Source organism: Erpetoichthys calabaricus, chromosome 4 (genome assembly GCF_900747795.2).
Source record: "Erpetoichthys calabaricus chromosome 4, fErpCal1.3, whole genome shotgun sequence".
Taxonomy (NCBI): Eukaryota; Metazoa; Chordata; class Cladistia; order Polypteriformes; family Polypteridae; genus Erpetoichthys; species Erpetoichthys calabaricus.
The window spans coordinates 156,255,077-156,273,961 of record NC_041397.2 but is presented as its reverse complement, the minus strand read 5'-3'; the positions used below and the strand labels follow the sequence as shown (position 1 = coordinate 156,273,961).

The window sequence follows — 18,885 nt, the reverse complement described above, 5'->3', positions numbered from 1 at the left end:
GTCTTCAGATTTCATGATGCCTTGCACACAGTCAAGGCATCCAGTGCCAGAAGCAGCAAAACATCCCCAAAACATCTTAGAACCTCCACCATGTTTGACTGTAGGTACTGTGTTCTTTTCTTCGTAGGCCTCATTCCGTTTTCTGTAAACAGTAGAATGATGAGCTTTACCAAAAAGCTCTACCTTGGTCTCATCTGTCCACAAGACGTTCGCCCAGAAGGATTTTGGCTTCCTCAAGTACATTTTGGCAAACTCCAGTCTGGCTTTTTTATGTTTCTGTGTCAGTAGTGGGGTCCTCCTGGCTCTCCTGCCATAGCATTTCATTTCGTTCAGATGTTGACAGATAGTTCGAGTTGACACTGCTGCACCCGGAGTCTGCAGAACAGCTTGAATATGTTTTGAAGTTGATTGGGGCTGTTTATCCACCAATCGGACTATCCTTCGTTGCAGTCTTTTTATCAATTTTTCTCTTCCGTCCACGTCCAGGGAGATTAGCTACAGTGCCATGTGTGGTCAACTTCTTGATTATATTGCGCACAGTGGACAAAGGAACATGAAGATCTCTGAAGATGGACTTGTAGCCTTGAGATTGTTCTCAAGTCCTCAGACAATTCTCTGCTCTTCTTTCTGTTCTCCATGCTTAGTGTGGCACACTGACACACAACAGAAAGGTTGAGTCAACTTTTCTTCTTTTTAACTGGCTTCAGGTGTGATTGCTATATTGCCAGCACCTGTTTCTTGCCACAGGTGAGTTCAAATGAGCATCATATACTTGAAATAAAACGATTTACCCACAATTTTGAAAAGGTGCCAATAATTTTGTCCGGCCCATTTTTGGAGTTCTGTGTGACATGATGTCAGATTTGGCTTTTTTTCCTCTGTTTTTTTGTGTTGTTCCAATGCACATACATAAAGGAAATAAACATGTATACCAAAACATTTGTAATTGCAACAATTTTCTGGGAGAAATGGTGCATTTTCTGGGAAAACTCCAGGGGTGCCGATAATTTCGGCCATGATTGTATTTTGTATTAAACATTAATAAACCAGAAAAAAAGTGTTGAACTGTTTTTGGTTCTGCAAGAGTTTTAGTTGATTAATTAAGCGGGTGCCAATCTGTGATGCTTAGCAACACTTTTTTTTTTTTTTTTTTTAAGGAACTTTAAATTTTTTTCCTTTTTGCTTTCAGAATCCACTGTTGGCAACAGAAGGAAAGAGATCTATAGGGCAGAGACAGGCCTAATTTTTAATGTGTTGGTATACTTGATTTTCCATTAGTGAGTTGATGACATTTAACAGCAAAATTATTGCAGTATTCCACTAGATCATTTTTTTCCTACCTCCATTTTCCAAGCCTCAAATTCACCTTGATTCATTCTAAGCTACATGTTTGGTGAAGTCAAATTTCTATAATAAAGTGTCTTGACTTTACACCAATTACACAAAAACCGTACAAATCTCAGTCTCGAGATACCAGAACCAAATGATATTTATATTACTCTTGCAGCTCCTACGTCAAAGGCCTTCAAAGTCCATAAAACAGGAATGTCAAACTCCCATGGGCCCTTCAAATATCTGTGTAAAAACAGAGTTGGCACATTGTTTGAAAGTAAATACATACTTCAGACTGTCGTTATTGTAACTGAGTTCTGAATTTTCTACTCCAGCAGCTCAGCATAACCCATTCCCAGATTAGCCGAGAAGAATGATTGCTCAGTTACTGGAAAACAGTCTCTCACTTGCTTTTTAAAAAATCGAGACCGGTCTGAAAGCACTTTTACCACTTTTCACACAAGGGTACGTGATTTTCAGCAATTATAAACCAGTCCTAATCCACTCCAAGGCCTTGCCAATATGAAGCTTTTTAATGTACCCAGTCACAACTAAGGCTTCAAGCACAGTACCAAAGACAGTATATAAATTGATATTAGGAGATCTTCAAATCGCATTTCCTGTCTAAATTATTATACTCTGAGGTGAAAGCAACATTTTCTCTACTTGCTTGTAGCAGTGCTACTATTAGTTAAAACCGCATCTCCCAGCAGTCCCTGCAGGGGCTGTTGGGGTCAAAAGTGGTCAGAGTGGTTTAAAAGGAGGGCAGGTGTCCAAAAAAAAAAAAAAGGTGTTTTTTGCTGTATTCTATGTTCCGTGTACCTGTCTGGCTGCCTCCTGTTGATTAACCGTATTTAGTCATTGTGTCCTGGATTGTTTCGTTGTTGAGATCTGAATCGTCTTCTGTTTCTTCACCTTTACAGTATCTACTGGTAGGACTGTTTTTTCATTCCCTTTCAACGTACAGATCTCTGGACTTACTATTGTCATCATTTCATTACATCCGGTGCTGTTTTCCATGGACTTTGCTAGGGTGGGGGTTATTTGTGTTTATGTGTTTAATGTAATTTCGCCGTAGGGGTACAGGGATGATATTGTTTCCATTTATTTTATTTAATTTCATTATATTCTTTAATTGTTGTTTAATTCCAGTGTGCACTATTTTGTCTCTGTTTGTGAGTGTGTGCGGGTCGGGCCAAGGCTGGGAGCGTCCCTGGGATCTCCTCCATAAAAAAAAAATAAATCACCGTCATCTTGATGGTGTAAATCTTAGCAGCACTGGACCACTACATGCTGATATAAGCAATGTCTAAATCACTTTTCCCTAAGACATTAAATAGCTGGTTAAAGGCTTTTTAAAGCCATCCAAAAGTTATTCTTCTGCTTTCAAATTCCATGCACACTAGTAATGTTAAAAATACATATAAAGCCTTAAGTGGCCAAGGACCTGCTTACTCATCTGAACATATTATTACTTATAAACCAGAGCTCACATTAAGATCTCAAGATGCTGGCCTACAAACTGGTTGGGTGCATGTTCCCAGGCTCCTCTGTCATAAATTACACTCCCTAAAGCTTTCTTCCGGAAGGGGAAAACTACATATACTCATTCTTCCAAACTCATCCTGCACTCCTTTCAAGCCAGGTTAAAAGTGTCAGCTTCGCACCACCTCACTCCCAAGCACAAATGTCACGTCCTAAGTCAGTACTTAACAGAATCTCCTAAACACACAAGGAGAAGGTTGGATAAAAATCAAAGCACAGCTTATCAGTATAGTGCTTCTTATACCCCAAAATATTTATTTACTATTTCTAATACAAACTAAAACATATTCTTAAAAGACACAATACATGGAAGAATAACAATGTTACATATTACAAATACACAAGACCAAAAAAATTTAACATGTGCAGACCTTAACTCATTTAATTTCTACTTTTTATATTTAATTTCTGAACATTTAATCCCCATTACAAGGTTAATAGGGATTTCTAACTAAATGATCTGTTTTTGTGAATACCGAGTTAATATCCATTATATATAAACATAACACAGATGTTATTTGACAAAGGGTACTTTGGTAGCAGATACACTAAGGAGCAATTCTGAGTTATAACATGAAATTTTATTGGTCAATCTATAACACAGAAATCCAGTAACAGTTCATTACTCATTTTCCCCCTCTCTTCAGTGCTGTTTTATAGCTTGGAACAGTTTCCCCTTTATTATGCATATACCATCCTGGACAAATAACAACTGGGCACATTTCATGCATCACAGTTAGCCTTCAAAATGACATAATATAATTGTAAACAATGTTTAGCATATAAAGTATATTAAAAATGTAATGCATTTTCTAGTACATATACCTTCTCCTTATGTTTTAATTTATTGCACACCTACCTTTTGTACAATCTGTACCAGAATACTGCATCTCAACTCCATCTGTTGAAAATGGAAGAAAATTTTTAAAAATTAGATAGTATTATTTTATACAAAGTAATATATTTTAGTTTGATGTAGGAATGTAAGTAACTTGTGGATCAAAACAAGTGATCAAAATTTTAATGCCTTAACTTTCATAAGCAGTAATCCACATTTAAAGGAATGGCCAAACAGTCAAACTAAAAATGCCTTCATTAGGCAGACATATGCAATAGTATATAGCTTATAATATCATATAATATCACAACATAAAAGAATATATCCCTGACATTAGTAAGGTATTTGGTAATCACAAAGAATTTTGCCACAGTTCCACTTGGTGTTTTTTAAATACTTTCAATAAAGGGGCTCACTGGACTTGCTCCCCACTCCAAAGGACCTCAATATTTCTTACAGTAAGTACATAGACTTATCCATTGGATAACTATACTTGGGGTTATACACTTTGTATGACTGATTCTGGTAACAAATGAGAACAGGTGGTGGAAGGATTACTACTACTAGTAGTATTTTGACATGAAATAGTACGGCAAGCACAGGTGTCACTAATGACATTAATGACGCTTCTGTTCAATTTCAGTGTAGCATAACTAGAACCGGGCGGCACGGTGGCGCAGTGGTAGCGCTGCTGCCTCGCAGTTAGGAGACCTGGGTTCGCTTCCCGGGTCCTCCCTGCATGGAGTTTGCATGTTCTCCCCGTGTCTGCGTGGGTTTCCTCCGGGCGCTCCGGTTTCCTCCCACAGTCCAAAGACATGCAGGTTAGGTGGAATGGCGATTCTAAATTGTCCCTAGTGTGTGCTTGGTGTGTGGGTGTGTTTGTGTGTGTCCCACGGTGGGTTGGCACCCTGCCCGGGATTGGTTCCTGCCTTGTGCCCTGTGTTGGCTGGGATTGGCTCCAGCAGACCCCTGTGACCCTGTGTTTGGATTCAGCAGGTTGGAAAATGGATGGATGGATAACTAGAACCTTAATTAATTTCATTACTTACACCTGTGCCTGCTATATTTCATGTCAATATTGCTGCTATGAAAAAGGCCCATTAGTGATACAAAACTATGTTATGCCATCTATAATTAATGATAGCTCAACAATGACTCAAAAACCAAAGACCAAATTTTCTGGAGATGTTCATGACATTATAAAGTAGCTTTAGTAAAAAAACTGATTAATTTCATAATATAGGTTTTTTTGCTTTTCAATTTTTAATATTATAATCACTCATAAAGTGGTAATTGTTCATTTTGTGGATAGCATAGTATTTACACAAAAATATAGAGGTGGAAAAGAGCTTTAAAACAACATCGGAACCATTTCTGTGCAACTTATATTTAGGGAGATATAGCCAGTCAAAGTCTTAAACCCCCCAAAAACTTAACTTTGTTAGCTTAAATATCCCTTACTATTGATCCAAGACATGTGCAATTTCAGATGCATGAGTTACTCATATGACCAAATCAGCCTTCCAGGTTTTGTGAAAATTTATGACAATGAGGTACAAAAATATGATGATCAGACATAGAATTACCCTATTTTGATTATTTACATCTGAAAACCTTAAAACTAGGCACAATGTCATGTTTGTTTTGTTTGATGTACTGGCCCCAATTCTTGGTCAGGTGTCTCTATAATTATAAAAATGCAAAGAAGATAATTCTCATTGAAAACAAATCAGAAAATATTTTACAGAGCATTTACTATATATAATATATATGCATTTACTGTTAAAAAATGACTGCTTAAATGATTTGCTTAACAGTATATCACACAATAATGGTCACCAACTTGACAATTTCTCATCACGGTCTCTGTTAATCCACACTGCTGCTTTATGCTCCTATTATAAAACTAATGGGATTTACAGTAGATGATAATGTGCTTTTTCTTACTGATTGCCACTTTTTTCTTTGTGTTTTTTCATCTTGCTACCTGTTGGCCACTATGTTAGACTTTCTGTGTTATTACAATGGATTACATACAGTAAATATGCCATTTGAAGATTAATATTTTTGGCATTAAAAATAAAATTTCAAACTTTAACATATTAAACAAAAAGGGGGGACAAAAACATCTGTATGCATAACAGTAACATTTATGTAAATTATAAGAAGCAAGCATAATTACTCCTTAAAAAATTAAAATTTTTGCTGCTTTACTACTAAAACAAAGGCAGAGGCTGAACAGGACTTGCTGGTGTGAACCTAGTGGTAAATAATTTAAAAATACTTGCCCTGTAGTAAATGAATGTTTGCCTCACATAAAAGCCAGCATTTTAAATTTTGCCATAAACCTTTTTCCATATCCCTAGGAGGAAATAAATACATTTGGAAAAAAATACAGTAAAAATACTCTTATTTCATCAAGACAGAGATGCACACTGTACATATAATTGGCAATGAACACCACATTCTGTAACACTTCATAAAATTTACAAATAGACTTTTCTTCTAAACAACTATTTAACTATACATATCCATGAAGCCTGTCTTATGACATATTTTGCTTTGTCACTGTAAGTATATAATTCTTACATATCTGAGTATAACAAGATAATAAAAAACACCACTTCAGTCTCATTTAAAGTGCTAGATAGTATGAATTATTTATGTACAAAAATAACCAGCATCAATACCTTTGTAATGTGATCCAAAATTAGTTTTGTTTCATCTCTTCTGTTACAGCAATGGAGAATGCTGTAGAGCATATCAACCAAAAAATCAGTATTGTTTCCTGTATCTTTCTTAAGCCAAATAATTAGTTTCTTCATAAGGAACTGGACAGCAGGATTTTCAGCTAATACACTGGCCAAATCACAAGTGTCATCAAGGTATATTTGTTGCTTTTCATTTTCAGAATCAAGTAACTCTTGAAAAAGTCTAAAAGATGGGAAGCTGCTAAGAATTACTGAAAGAAATTTCAAATGCTTCTCAGAATTTTGTTGATTGATGTAGATCATATTTAGTGTAGCTAGTTCACATACTAAATCTTCCAAATGTTTTCCAGTCAAAGTATTTTGTTCTAAAGCAGACATATTACTGGTATCTGTACACTTGTTCAACTCTTTTGTTTCGGATGATAAACTGTCATAATTGCATGATTTTTCAGCTTTGTCTTCAAAGTCACTGAATTTAATGTTTACATTTTTAAGTCTCTTCCCTTCAGTGTCTGGATTCTTCAATATTTGTAGCAAAAGTGAAATACCTTGTAAAACATTCTCGTCTGCATGTTTATTATCAACATATTTTATACACAGCTGTGCAATTCCAAGCCAGAAATCTGACATGAAGCTTAGGAATGTTTCATTTGTTTCATCATTTGTTTGTATACTCGATCGCTTTTCCCAGGAAACTACCATATGTGTTATCTGGCAAAACAAAGGGCTGCCTTGTAATCTTGGGTTCTTCAGGGCTGTTTCCATTAATGGCAGGAGCTGAAAAATAATGGAATGCATTAATTTTATTTATGCAATTTGGGGAAGTCAATTTTTTTCCCCATTTCATAAAATACAAAACTAAACCTTTGATTCTACTTGTGAATTATTTGCTTAGATAAAAGGTAAAGTTTCTAACAAATACCAATTACTTTCTTTTGCAGTACTAACAGAATAATATTGAGTTTGAATTAGTGCTGGGCGGTATACCGGTTCATACCGAAAACCGTTTTTAATTTTTTTTATGATATGGATTTTTCTTATACCGCAACACCGGTTTAAATTGCCTAAATGATGTTCGGAATGTGGCGCAGCAGGAAACTGTTCAAGTGGGGACCTTTTTCACTGCTACACCGCTAAACACAGATTTGTTGCACTACAGCTCTTTTTCACTGCTACACCACCAAATAGTGGGCGGTAGCATAGGTATGCCGCGCGGTGAAAATGGACAGAGAGCCGAAAAAAGGAGTCACGTCTGTCGCCTGGAGATGCTTTAGTTTTAAAAGGTCAGATGTGTAAATACTGTTTCTATACTACTGGATAATACTGCATGCCAAGTTGTACTTGTTTTATTTGTTTTCAATACTGTGTAATGTACCTGGGTACTGTGTAATATTGTGACGACATGTTGACTTTATTCTCGTACTTTGTCATTAAAGTAGAACATCGTAAACTAAACTTCATCGTAAAATGAATATTTAATTTACTAGATTTTCTCAAACCCCGTCATAAGTTATATAGCACATTAAATGCTTTGTGTTAAGTGTTCCCCGAGCTTCTTAAACTGACTTCCTCTGCACTAAGAGGAGGCACTGGCAGCGATCGCCGCACAGAATCCATTCACATGATATTCATGCTCTCTGAACATTTAGAATGCCAAGATAAATACTTGATATAATTTTCATGGTCAAATGCATTAAAGCATGTATTAATCATGTGGGGGCACGGCGGCGTGGAGGTTGCACTGCTGCCTCGCAGCAAGGGTGTCCCGGGTGTACCCTGCCTTGCATTTGCATGTTTTTCTGGTGGGTTTACTCGGTGTGCTTCAGTTTTCTTTCAAAGTCATGTAGGATGTGGGGTTTTGTTATGCTATATTGACCCTGCTAGTGTGTGTTTTGCTCGTATTCATCCTGCGATGTACTGGCAACTTGTTCAGGGATGGACACAACCCTGAATGGATGGCATAATTAAACATGTATAACGAAGATATTTTTAAAGTTCTGAACACTCCATGGGCTAAGTTTATAACTAGTTTTAATTTCACAAAGACATTTATCGTGTGGTGATTGGTTATGTGGAGAAAGAAAAAGGAAGGATAGAAATTGGGGTTTTGGTATGTCAGATAGAGACAGCAAGCGTGCAATAAAGAAAGCCTGCTCAGAATAACATCCACTGAATTCTGTGTTCGTCTCTCCGACCACCAGATCACAAACCCAACATTTAAACAATATTTAAGTTAAACCTGTGCGATACCCATTCATACATCCAGTTTTTCAGAGCCACGTCACACCTGCCATGAAGTTCTCTACACCGGGGACCCCTTACTGCGAGGGAGCAGCACTACCGCCACACTACCGTGCATGTTTAATACCTGCTTTAATGCATTTCATCATGAAAATGATATCAAGTATTTATCTTAGCAATCTAAATTTTCAGAGAGCAGGAATATCATACAGTGAATGGATTCTGTATGGTGATCGCTGTCTCCTCTTAGTGCGGAGGAAGTCAGTTTAAGAAGTGTAGTGATTAACAACTGGGTCGGGGAAAACAACACAAAGCATTTAATGTGCTACATTAACTTATGACGGGGTTTGAGAAAATCTAGTAAATTAAACAATGATTTTAGGATGAATTTTAGTTTACGACATTCTACTTTAATTATAAAGTAAACTATGAGAATAGAGTGGAAATGTCGACTTTATTCTCGACGTATTGGTTTTTTTTTTTCTTCCCTGTGTCCGTGTTTTTTTTTCTTCATTGTGGCCCTAATACGATTCCGTAGGGCTATACCACAAAAACAATTATAAATGCAAGTTGCAGTTGTATTATTTATGTATATAGCTTAGCTTGAAGCAAGGTCCATATAAATGCAGTTTGCCTAAATGATAGTTCAGTTGATAAAGATCTCATCACCAAGATTGCACTTGTTTTATTTTATTTTAATTTGGTGAGTACTGTGTAATGCACCTGGGCTTTTGAAGCCTTGAAGTAATAGTGCAACTATCAGTAATAATACAATTATTTATTTTATTGTTATTATTTATTAGTTTAAATATTATGCAGTTTAATGATGGTAAAGTTGTTTAAAAAGTCACTTTAATGTGTCAGTGGACAGAGATTGTTAACATTAACAGAAAGTGTAGTTGTTTTACAAAAAATATTTATTTATTCCTTTTCTAAGACATGGTCAGTGCAATACAACTTTTGACAAGCACTTCTGGATATTTTCCTAAGTCTAAATACCTCTTTGGATGGTTGAAAATATGTTGTCAAAATTATAATTTAAGTTTTTGCAAAATTTGTTAAATAAAAAGGTTCTATATTTTGACTGCATCTGTCATGCAATGTGATTTCCTTCTCTTCATTAGTGCCACCCCCTTGAAAAGTATCACTTTATGGGGCAATGCAAACCTGTATTAATACTTGTGTGCACATTAAAATGTTTTTTTTGTACAATGTACAATGCTCTTGACAGTGGAATAGGTTATTCTTAGCCAGTAATTACAGTGGAAAATGTGTTTAACATCCACTCATGCATGGGAAAAAAATACCGTCAAATACCGTGAAACCGGGATAATTTAGAAAAATACCGTGATATAGAATTTTGGTCATACCGCACACCCCTAGTTTGAATACCTTAAATTTGAATACTACAAGGATGAAAGAAAATGAATGTGGTCATAGACATGCTCAGGAGGTAAGATTGGATATCCATCAGATTCAATCAAAGCAACTGTCTGTGTAAAACCTACTTTTTTTAACACTTAGAATAGCATAAGTAGAGACACAATGCACTATTTCCCAAAGGAAAAGAAATCAAGTATACATTTTTAAAATTTATTTTGTCACAATAATAGCTGCAAAGTAACAGATTCTAGTCTGATTCCATGCCAGAATGACTTTTGTAAGGGGATTGCAAATTTTTGTATTTGGGTTGTTCTTCACACATTTTTACAAGTGAGAAGACAAGTGATACTACAGTTGGGCCTGGATTAACTTTTTACTAATGCAAAACTGTGGTAGCAATCATTTAAAAACAGTTATATTTGCACATTTTGTATATATTCCAGACTTTGCTAAAGTCTATTAGAATCAATTTTAATTACTGGTATATTATATAAACCAAGACAATTCTGTAAGTTGTTTGCATCATTGTTGTTACCAAGTTAAACAGAGGCACATTTTATTTAGGAAGTCACTGCACTGTAACTAAATGAAATACATTTCTAATACCTGGTCATTTATTAGCATGTGTTGAATATTCTGGTGATGATCTTCTACACCTGCATTCTGTAGCAGAACAAACTGTAAGCACTCCACAATAGAGAATATGATTGCAGATGTTTCAGAAGAACTTGAAACAGCTCTATCACTTGACAACCTAGTTTGGAGATATAAATGCTGGAATAATGACAAGCAAAGCATACTGTTACATTTTAAAATTGGTTACTATGTTTGTGATATTCAGCTGCAGGAGAAGCAAAGTGAACATAAGCCTTGATTACTTATTTCATAAGAAGGTGTTAATGAAACATATAATTTATTTAGATGGCTGATCACAGTTCTCTGTCTGCAGAGTCAAAACACAATCAAATGTTTGCGTCTTAAACCAGCATAACTTTAGAAATATTTCATCATAGCATTTCTTCCAAGTACATTGATTCAGTCGATAGTCTTTTCATTTTCTACGTTAATGAGTGTGAGAGGAAGAGTGTGCTCCCTTCTCAGTGTTCTGAGAAACGTCTTTCTTTATATCCTTTCCTGTAGTATACTCAAATAGATGAAAATTAATGATACAATGCTATTAACAAAGCTAAACTGAAAATAACTAATTTTAAAAATTTGGATCAATTTACTGAATACAAATATCTTTTGGATGTTAAAAGAGGTAAAATAACAAGGGACTGGGAAGTAATAATCCACTTCTGTCAAGCAGCTGACTTACTTCTGAAAGGTTTGGACCAATGTTCTCACTACAAACTATGTTTTGAGTATAAGGTACAGATAATGGTAAAATGATGAGGGACTGGGAAGTAATAATCTATTCCTGTACATCAGCTGACTTTCTTCTGAAAAGTGAAATATATATACAAAGTGTAATTTCAGAAGTATCAAAATAAAGGCAGAAGTAGGTCATCTAATTAAACACAATGCTCAATACAAATAAATAACTGGCATCTGAAAAAGGCTAGAATATTGCATCCCTCCAGGAACTTAGTTTGACACTTATGAGTTCAAATTTTCTGGATATATGGAATGAATTGGTAGATATAAAATGTATGTTTCATCATACCCATTAATTACTGAGGTGAAGAAGGTGTTGTAAAAAGCTACTTTTGGCTCTAAGACCTCTTCTGGAAATCTACTGATAAATGGAAGTAGGTGGGGATGAATAACTACAGCCATGCCTCGTCCACCTTCTTTTAGCAACTGCCACAGCTTTGGTAGTAATCCCTTTTTAGCATTAATATACTGCCAGCAATCCTACAGAAAATAAAAAATACATACATAAAGTCAAGGTATGTTAAATCCAAATTACACTAATCAAAGAAACACATGTAGTAACATTATTTGACAATACCATTGCATAGTTCATACACATCACAGACATATACATTTGGCAATAGTTATTTTTGATTAATTTAGGCAAAATGAATCTGTTAAACAATTAGTTTGTTGTGTTTGATATTCTGTGATTAACACCACATTTGAAAAACAAAATTGTGCTTTTGAATCTTTATTTCTACTTAAAGCATTAAATTCAATTAAATGATTTTTTTTTTCCATTTCATACAAAACAATCAACATTGATTTTGCTTTTTCACTCAGTAAACATGAAAAAAACAAAAAAAAAAAAACAGTAGCATCAGAATCTTTGCAAAATTTGCACCCATCTAAAGGTAAAATAGTAAAGATCCTGAATCTAATTAATAATTTCTAAAAATCTACTATTATAGATACTACTATACTACTATTACTATATTAATTGAAGTTTCAGTTATTTCTATTTTAGGTTCAAAGGGCAAATTAAAGTATCAGTTAACACTGCGAAAGTGTTTATTTGATATTTGGACTTCAGTCTTCAAACATTATACACTTCATGTCTACAGTTTGTCAATTATTACTAAAATGTGAAAAATATATTGCATTTCTCACATTTCCTGTCATCCTACACTTACATAGTTGTTGTAGACATGGAACACACATCAAATGTATGTGTTCCAAATGACGATATATTATTTACCCAATACAACTCCAGGCACCTCATATGTAGATAAGTAGCCTTGGCTTGGGCTGGGAGAACTTTTTGCTCAAGCTCCGACAAGGGGAGGATGGGATAGCAGGCTGCTTGAGCTGATCGACACATTTACAAACAAAAGATGCTGATGGAGAGGTGCAAAGGAATTTAAGGTGGGCTGGGATTACGAGTTTTTTCGTAGGCTTCAGGGATTCCAGTGTTAAAACACAAAAAATTTACATTAAACCTGGATTTTCTTTCCCCTCTATTTTGAACACTTGCATTGATGTCTATAGTTTAGGTCAGGGGTAGGCAATGTCGGTCCTGGTGAGCCACAGTGGCTACAGGTTTTCATTCCAACCCAATTGCTTAATTAGAAACCAATCATTGCCAATCTCAGACCTTATTTAATTTTATGGCTTGTTAGTCTGTGCAATATAACCTTAACAAGGGGTGGGCAATGTCGGTCCTGGAGAGCCACAGTATGTGCAGGTTTTTGTTCCAACCCAGTTCCTTAACGAGAACTCAATTATTGCTGATGAAGCACATATTGCTTAAGTGACATTTTGATGCTTCATTTTAGTGGTCTCGCTTGTTAAGGTTCTCCAACCTTAATTGCGTATTTCAATCTTAAACTGCTGCATTCAGTGCTTTAATTGCTCCTTATTAGCAATAAAATGTAAAAGACAAAGAAGCCAGCAGTTCTCCAGCTAGCTTTTTTCCAATTACATCTGTGTGTGTTCATCATGCACTGTTTGATTTAATAAAACACTTAATAGAAAAATGTGACAGACTGAAAATGATCTGTTTTAGGCTTTAAATCATTTGGATGATATCCTTGGAAAGGAAAAAAATCTACCATATAAGAGCCTTACATTGCACAGACTAACAAACCATAAAATTAAATAAGGTCTGCAATTGGCAATGATTGGTTTCTAATTAAGCAATTGGGTTGGAATGAAAACCTGTAGCCACTGCGGCTCACCAGGACCGACATTGCCTACCCCTGGTTTAGGTACATCTTCTGTATGTAATGCAAACAAAAACAAAACAGCAAATAAAATGTTACATATTTTCAACAGCAAATCTGTATCTAAAACAAACACCTAAAGTCTTATGAAAGAAACTGAAAATATTAAATGTCACACTTTAAACATTTTATATTTTTCATATAAATGAATGTTTCCAATTTAGGCTCTTACCTGAACCTTCATAATAATGTAAAGAACAGCTTCCCACAGTGATGGGCAAACCAGTGGATCTGTGTCATCAATGCTTAACAACACACATGAACATGCACGGGCTGCTTCAGTTTTCAACAGATTTGGAGTATATTGGCAAAAGGAAGCCACTGCTTCAAAAAATGCTCCACGAATCTATGGAAAAATCAAAATAATGAAAGTCTATATTTTTCACATGGTGTGTTTGCTATTAAATCTATGGACAAATCATAAGATTTCTTCTAAAAATGACTGCTAATTACATATTGTATATTTCAAATATACAGAAGTACATAGATTTGGAAGAGAATGTTATACATGATGTACAATAAGACTGCTTTACAGTAGGAAATTCAACTTTCCTTTCAATGTCCTTTGAAACAAACTAAGCCAACAAGACTATAATTAAAAGAGTACAATAAAGGAGAACTTTTAATCTTTTTGGATTTCCTTAGTTTGCAGTAACTTTCAGAAATTTGTTTTTAAACTTTCAACAGTTATTGTACTCTGAATAATAAGCAATGAAGTGAAGTCAATTGAACAAGATGGTGTCAGCGTGCTTGTTGGCATTCAGCGGCGCTTATTTTTTTCTTGTTTATTAGTGGTATCGTCTAGTATTCATTTATGACCTGGTCTGGGCATCTGGTCAGTTTGTATTATATCACAATCTTACTTTGACAGCATTATCTGTAGACACATCTGTCTTCTTCCTGTGGCACCAGATATTACCTCATTATTTCTCAGCAATGGCGCTGGAGAAAGTCAACACCAGTCTAGGGTTAAGTTTGACAACTTAAAATCACTGATGTATATAATCCATTGTAGTCAAGCGAGTTAACACTGCCAAAACTGATGTTAGAGAAAGACATTGTAGAATATGAATAAATCTTTTAAAATAAAATTATTCTACTAAAAGCCACTGCCTGGACTTTCTTTCAGACTTGAACCTGTTTTCCTGCTAGTGACTTTGCCCCACTGAAATTTAATTTTTATTATGCTCCAAGATTTTCAGGTTGAGGGAGTAGCTGTGCAGTAGTTTTCAGAAACTGTCACCTAACGCTGACTGAGCAATTTGAGACTTTTGAAGTACAGTTTTTAAAGAACACTTTTACACCCTGTGTATTGCATTACTATTTACAGATCTCCTAATGCAAATACTTCCTTTACTCATGAGTTCTCTAAATTTCTATAATCTCTGCAGCTTACTATGGATTGATTGTTGTATGTGAGAGATTTTAATTATTCATATGAGCTGCCCTGTGAAATCAAATAATAAAGAATTCATACAGTTCATGTGCTCCTTTAACTTATAACAAAGGGTGACTGGCATACACATGTCCATATACATAGATTTCATTTGGTTTTCAGCAGGTCTCCCAATTTGTGATACTATTACTAAGTAGACTCAGTCGACTAGATTACTGCAACACACTCCTCTCAGGACTACCCAAAAAAGACATCAATCGATTGCAACTAGTGCAAAATGCAGCTGTTAGAATCCTAACTAGGAAAAGAAAATCCAAGCACATTTCTCCAGTTTTGATGTCACTACACTGGTTACCTGTGTAATTTCAGAATTGAGTTTAAAATACTGCTTATGGTTTACAAAGTCTTAAATAATCTCGCTCCATCTAATATTTCGGAATGTCTGAAACCTTACATTCCAAATCGTAACCTTAGATTTTCAAATGAGTGTCTGCTTAGAATTCCAAGAGCTAAACTTCTGCTGTTATGCACCTAAAATCTGGAATAGCCTGCCAATAGAAATTTGCCAGACTAATACAGTGGAGCACTTTAAAAAAACTGCTAAAAACACATTACTTTAACATGGCTTTCTCATAGCTTTGTTTTAGTTTAATCCTGATGCTCTGTATATTCAATTAATTATCATTATTATTCATGGTGGTTCCAAAATCCATACTAACCCCAACTCTCTCTTCTGTTCTTTTTCCGGTTTTCTGTGGTGGCGATCTGCGCCACCACCTAATCAAAGCTCCATGATGTCCCTACATTGATGGATTAAAGGCCAGAAGTGCACATGACCATCATCATCAAGTCCTTCCATGAGAACCCTGAATACAATGAGGACTGATTGAGGTCATTTATGTTAGGTAGAATGCCTAGAGGGGGCTGGGCGGTCTCATGGCCTGGAACTCCTGCAGATTTTATTTTTTCTCCAGCTGTCTGGAGTTTTTTTTTGTTTTTTCTGTCCTCCCTTGCCATCAGACCTTACTTTTATTCTGTGTTAATTACTGTTCTCTTATTTTAATTCTTACTTTGTCTTTTTTTTCTCTTTCTTCATCATGTAAAGCACTTTGAGCAACATTATTTGTACGAAAATGTGCTATATAAATAAAAGTTGTGTTGTTGTTGGTATGTAGTACAGTGATCCCTCGCTATATCGCGCTTCGACTTTCGCGGCTTCACTCTATCGCGGATTTTAAATGTAAGCATATCTAAATATATATCATGGATTTTTTGCTGGTTCGCGGATTTCTGCGGACAATGGGTCTTTTAATTTATGGTACATGCTTCCTCAGTTGGTTTGCCCAGTTGATTTCATACAAGGGACGCTATTGGCAGATGGCTGAGAAGCTACCTAACCAGAGCACGTATTACGTATTAAATAAAACTCCTCAATGATATAAGATATGCTTCCCACGCGGTGCTTTGCATACTTGAAAGACCGAGCAGCACATACTGATTTTTGATTGTTTGTTTTTCTCTCTCTCTCACTCTCTCTGACATTGTGCTCCTGATGGAGGGGGTGTGAGCAGGGGGGCTGTTCGCACCCCTAGACGATACGGACGCTCGTCTAAAAATGCTGAAAGATTATCTTCACATTGCTCCCTTCCTTGCAGCTACTTTGTCAAGCGACATGCTTCCCGCACGGTGCTTCGCATACTTAAAAGCTCGAAACGGCACGTATTGATTTTTGATTGTTTGCTTTTCTCTGTCTCTCTCTGATATTCTCTGCTCCTGACGGAGGGGGTGTCAGCAGTGGGGGCTGTTCTCACACTGGCCTGGAGGATACGGACGCTCCTCTAAAAAATGCTGAAAGACTACCTTCACATTTCTCCCTTCCTTGCAGCTGCTTTGTCCGGCGGTGCTTCACATACTTAAAAGCCAAACAGCCCTATTGATTTTTGATTTGTTTGCTTTTCTCTCTCTCTCTCGGACAGTCTCTGCTCCTGACGCGCACTCCTTTGAAGAGGAAGATATGTTTGCATTCTTTTAATTGTGAGACAGAACTGTCATCTCTGTCTTGTCATGGAGCACAGTTTTTACGTTTGACTAAAGGGTGTTATTTCATGTCTAGAGGGCTCTAATAATGTTAAAAAAACGTATTTAGAAGGCAGTAAACAGGATTTCTATGCTCTAACTGCGAAAATATTCGATTTATAAATAAAGAATCCTACTTTGCGGAAATTCACTTATCACGGTAGAGTCTAGAACGGATTAACCGTGATAAACGAGGGTTTACTGTACACCAGTAGCAATATATGAACCTGTACAAATTATCATTTGTCTTTTTATACAGTGGTTTAGTACATCAGGGCGATGTCTTTGATACTTATAAAATAAGAGACATGCATGGTGTGGAGTGGGCATTCCTTTATCTTCTGACACAGTGTGGCATATGTCGATACAACTAAGAAGATTAACGCTAGAATTCCTGAAGCCTACGAAAAAACCCGGCCCACCTTAAATCCCTTCGTACCTCCACCATCAGCATGTCTTTTGTTTTGTAAACGTGTTGATCAGCACAAGCAGCAAGCAGCCTGCTGTGCCATCCCCCACCTTGATGGAGCTCAGCTCGCAGGGAAAAAGTTCTCCCAGCTCAAGCCCAGGCTCCTTATCTGTGTGTGATGTGCCTGGAGTTGTATAGGGTAAATAATACAGTATATCGTTATCTATACATATTAATAAAAGGCAAAGCCCTCACTGACTGACTGACTGACTGACTGACTCATCACTAATTCTCGAACTTCCCGTGTAGGTGGAAGGCTGAAATTTGGCAGGCTCATTCCTTACAGCTTACTTACAAAAGTTAGGCAGGTTTCATTTCGAAATTCTACGCGTAATGGTCATAACTGGAACCTGTTTTTTGTCCATATACTCTAATGGAGGAGGCGGAGTCACGTATCGCGTCATCACGCCTCCTACGTAATCACGTGAACTAAAAACAAGGAAGAGATTTACAGCACGAGTCAAACGCAGGAACGAAGGTAAATGACGTTAATTGTTGTGTGTCTTTTAATACTGTGTAAGCATACATATTAACACATGTGCAATTAAACGTGTGCATTTACGGGGTGATTTCTCAGGCTTAAAAGCTCGCCTTTTACTAAAAAGGTAAATGCAAACTGTTTTCATTCTGAAGGGCACAAACCACGTTAGATTTCAGACGTTAAACGCGCAAAAATGTCGGTACACCAGATAAATAAGCGCAACATATTATCAGTTGTATTGTATGCTTACAATACAAACAGAAATGTGTTAATCGTTAACTAATATTATGGGATGGTGTTTTTCAACTCGCGCCTTGATTTAAACGATTGCATTTCTTGGTGGGTTTGCGTACCTTATTGTCAATATCTTTACACCTCTTTTTAAGACTTAATTTAAAAAGGTTTTCTTTTCTTCTTGATTAAAATTTAAAAGCAATACTTCACCGCTGCGAAGCCCGTCTAGCGCTGACGTCCGAGGTTCGATTACCGTAAGCGAGTGCAGTGAGTGTGTACGCCTGATGAGCCAAGAATAAGGGGGAAAGACGTGTCGCGTACTCTTTGCATTATTTGACAGTAAACTATTTTCAATCATTCTATGATCTGCTTCTCACAACTGAAGGCACCGTGGCTGATGTTACCTCACTTGCTGGCCAACCATAAGCGTTACCTTGTAGGTAACCAGCCACTCACTTCACTCCCTTACGGGAATCGAACCTCGGACGTCAGCGCTACAGGCAAAGCCCCTAAAATTGCGCCACGGTGTGTGGTTCGT

The 18,885-nt window shown here is 36.3% G+C and overlaps 1 protein-coding gene across 1 annotated transcript in view; it reads right to left on the bottom strand.

The window, feature by feature from the left end:
* Positions 1-18,885, bottom strand: part of ltn1 (listerin E3 ubiquitin protein ligase 1) — a 284,812-nt gene that overhangs the window by 148,588 nt on the left and 117,339 nt on the right. The window contains exons 7-11 of the mRNA XM_051925735.1: positions 13,864-14,037; positions 11,717-11,907; positions 10,657-10,804; positions 6,406-7,203; positions 3,737-3,778 (exon numbers count right to left, since the gene is read on the bottom strand). Of these exons, the coding sequence (XP_051781695.1) occupies positions 3,737-3,778; positions 6,406-7,203; positions 10,657-10,804; positions 11,717-11,907; positions 13,864-14,037 (1,353 nt within the window). The remainder of the gene's footprint in view (positions 1-3,736; positions 3,779-6,405; positions 7,204-10,656; positions 10,805-11,716; positions 11,908-13,863; positions 14,038-18,885) is intronic.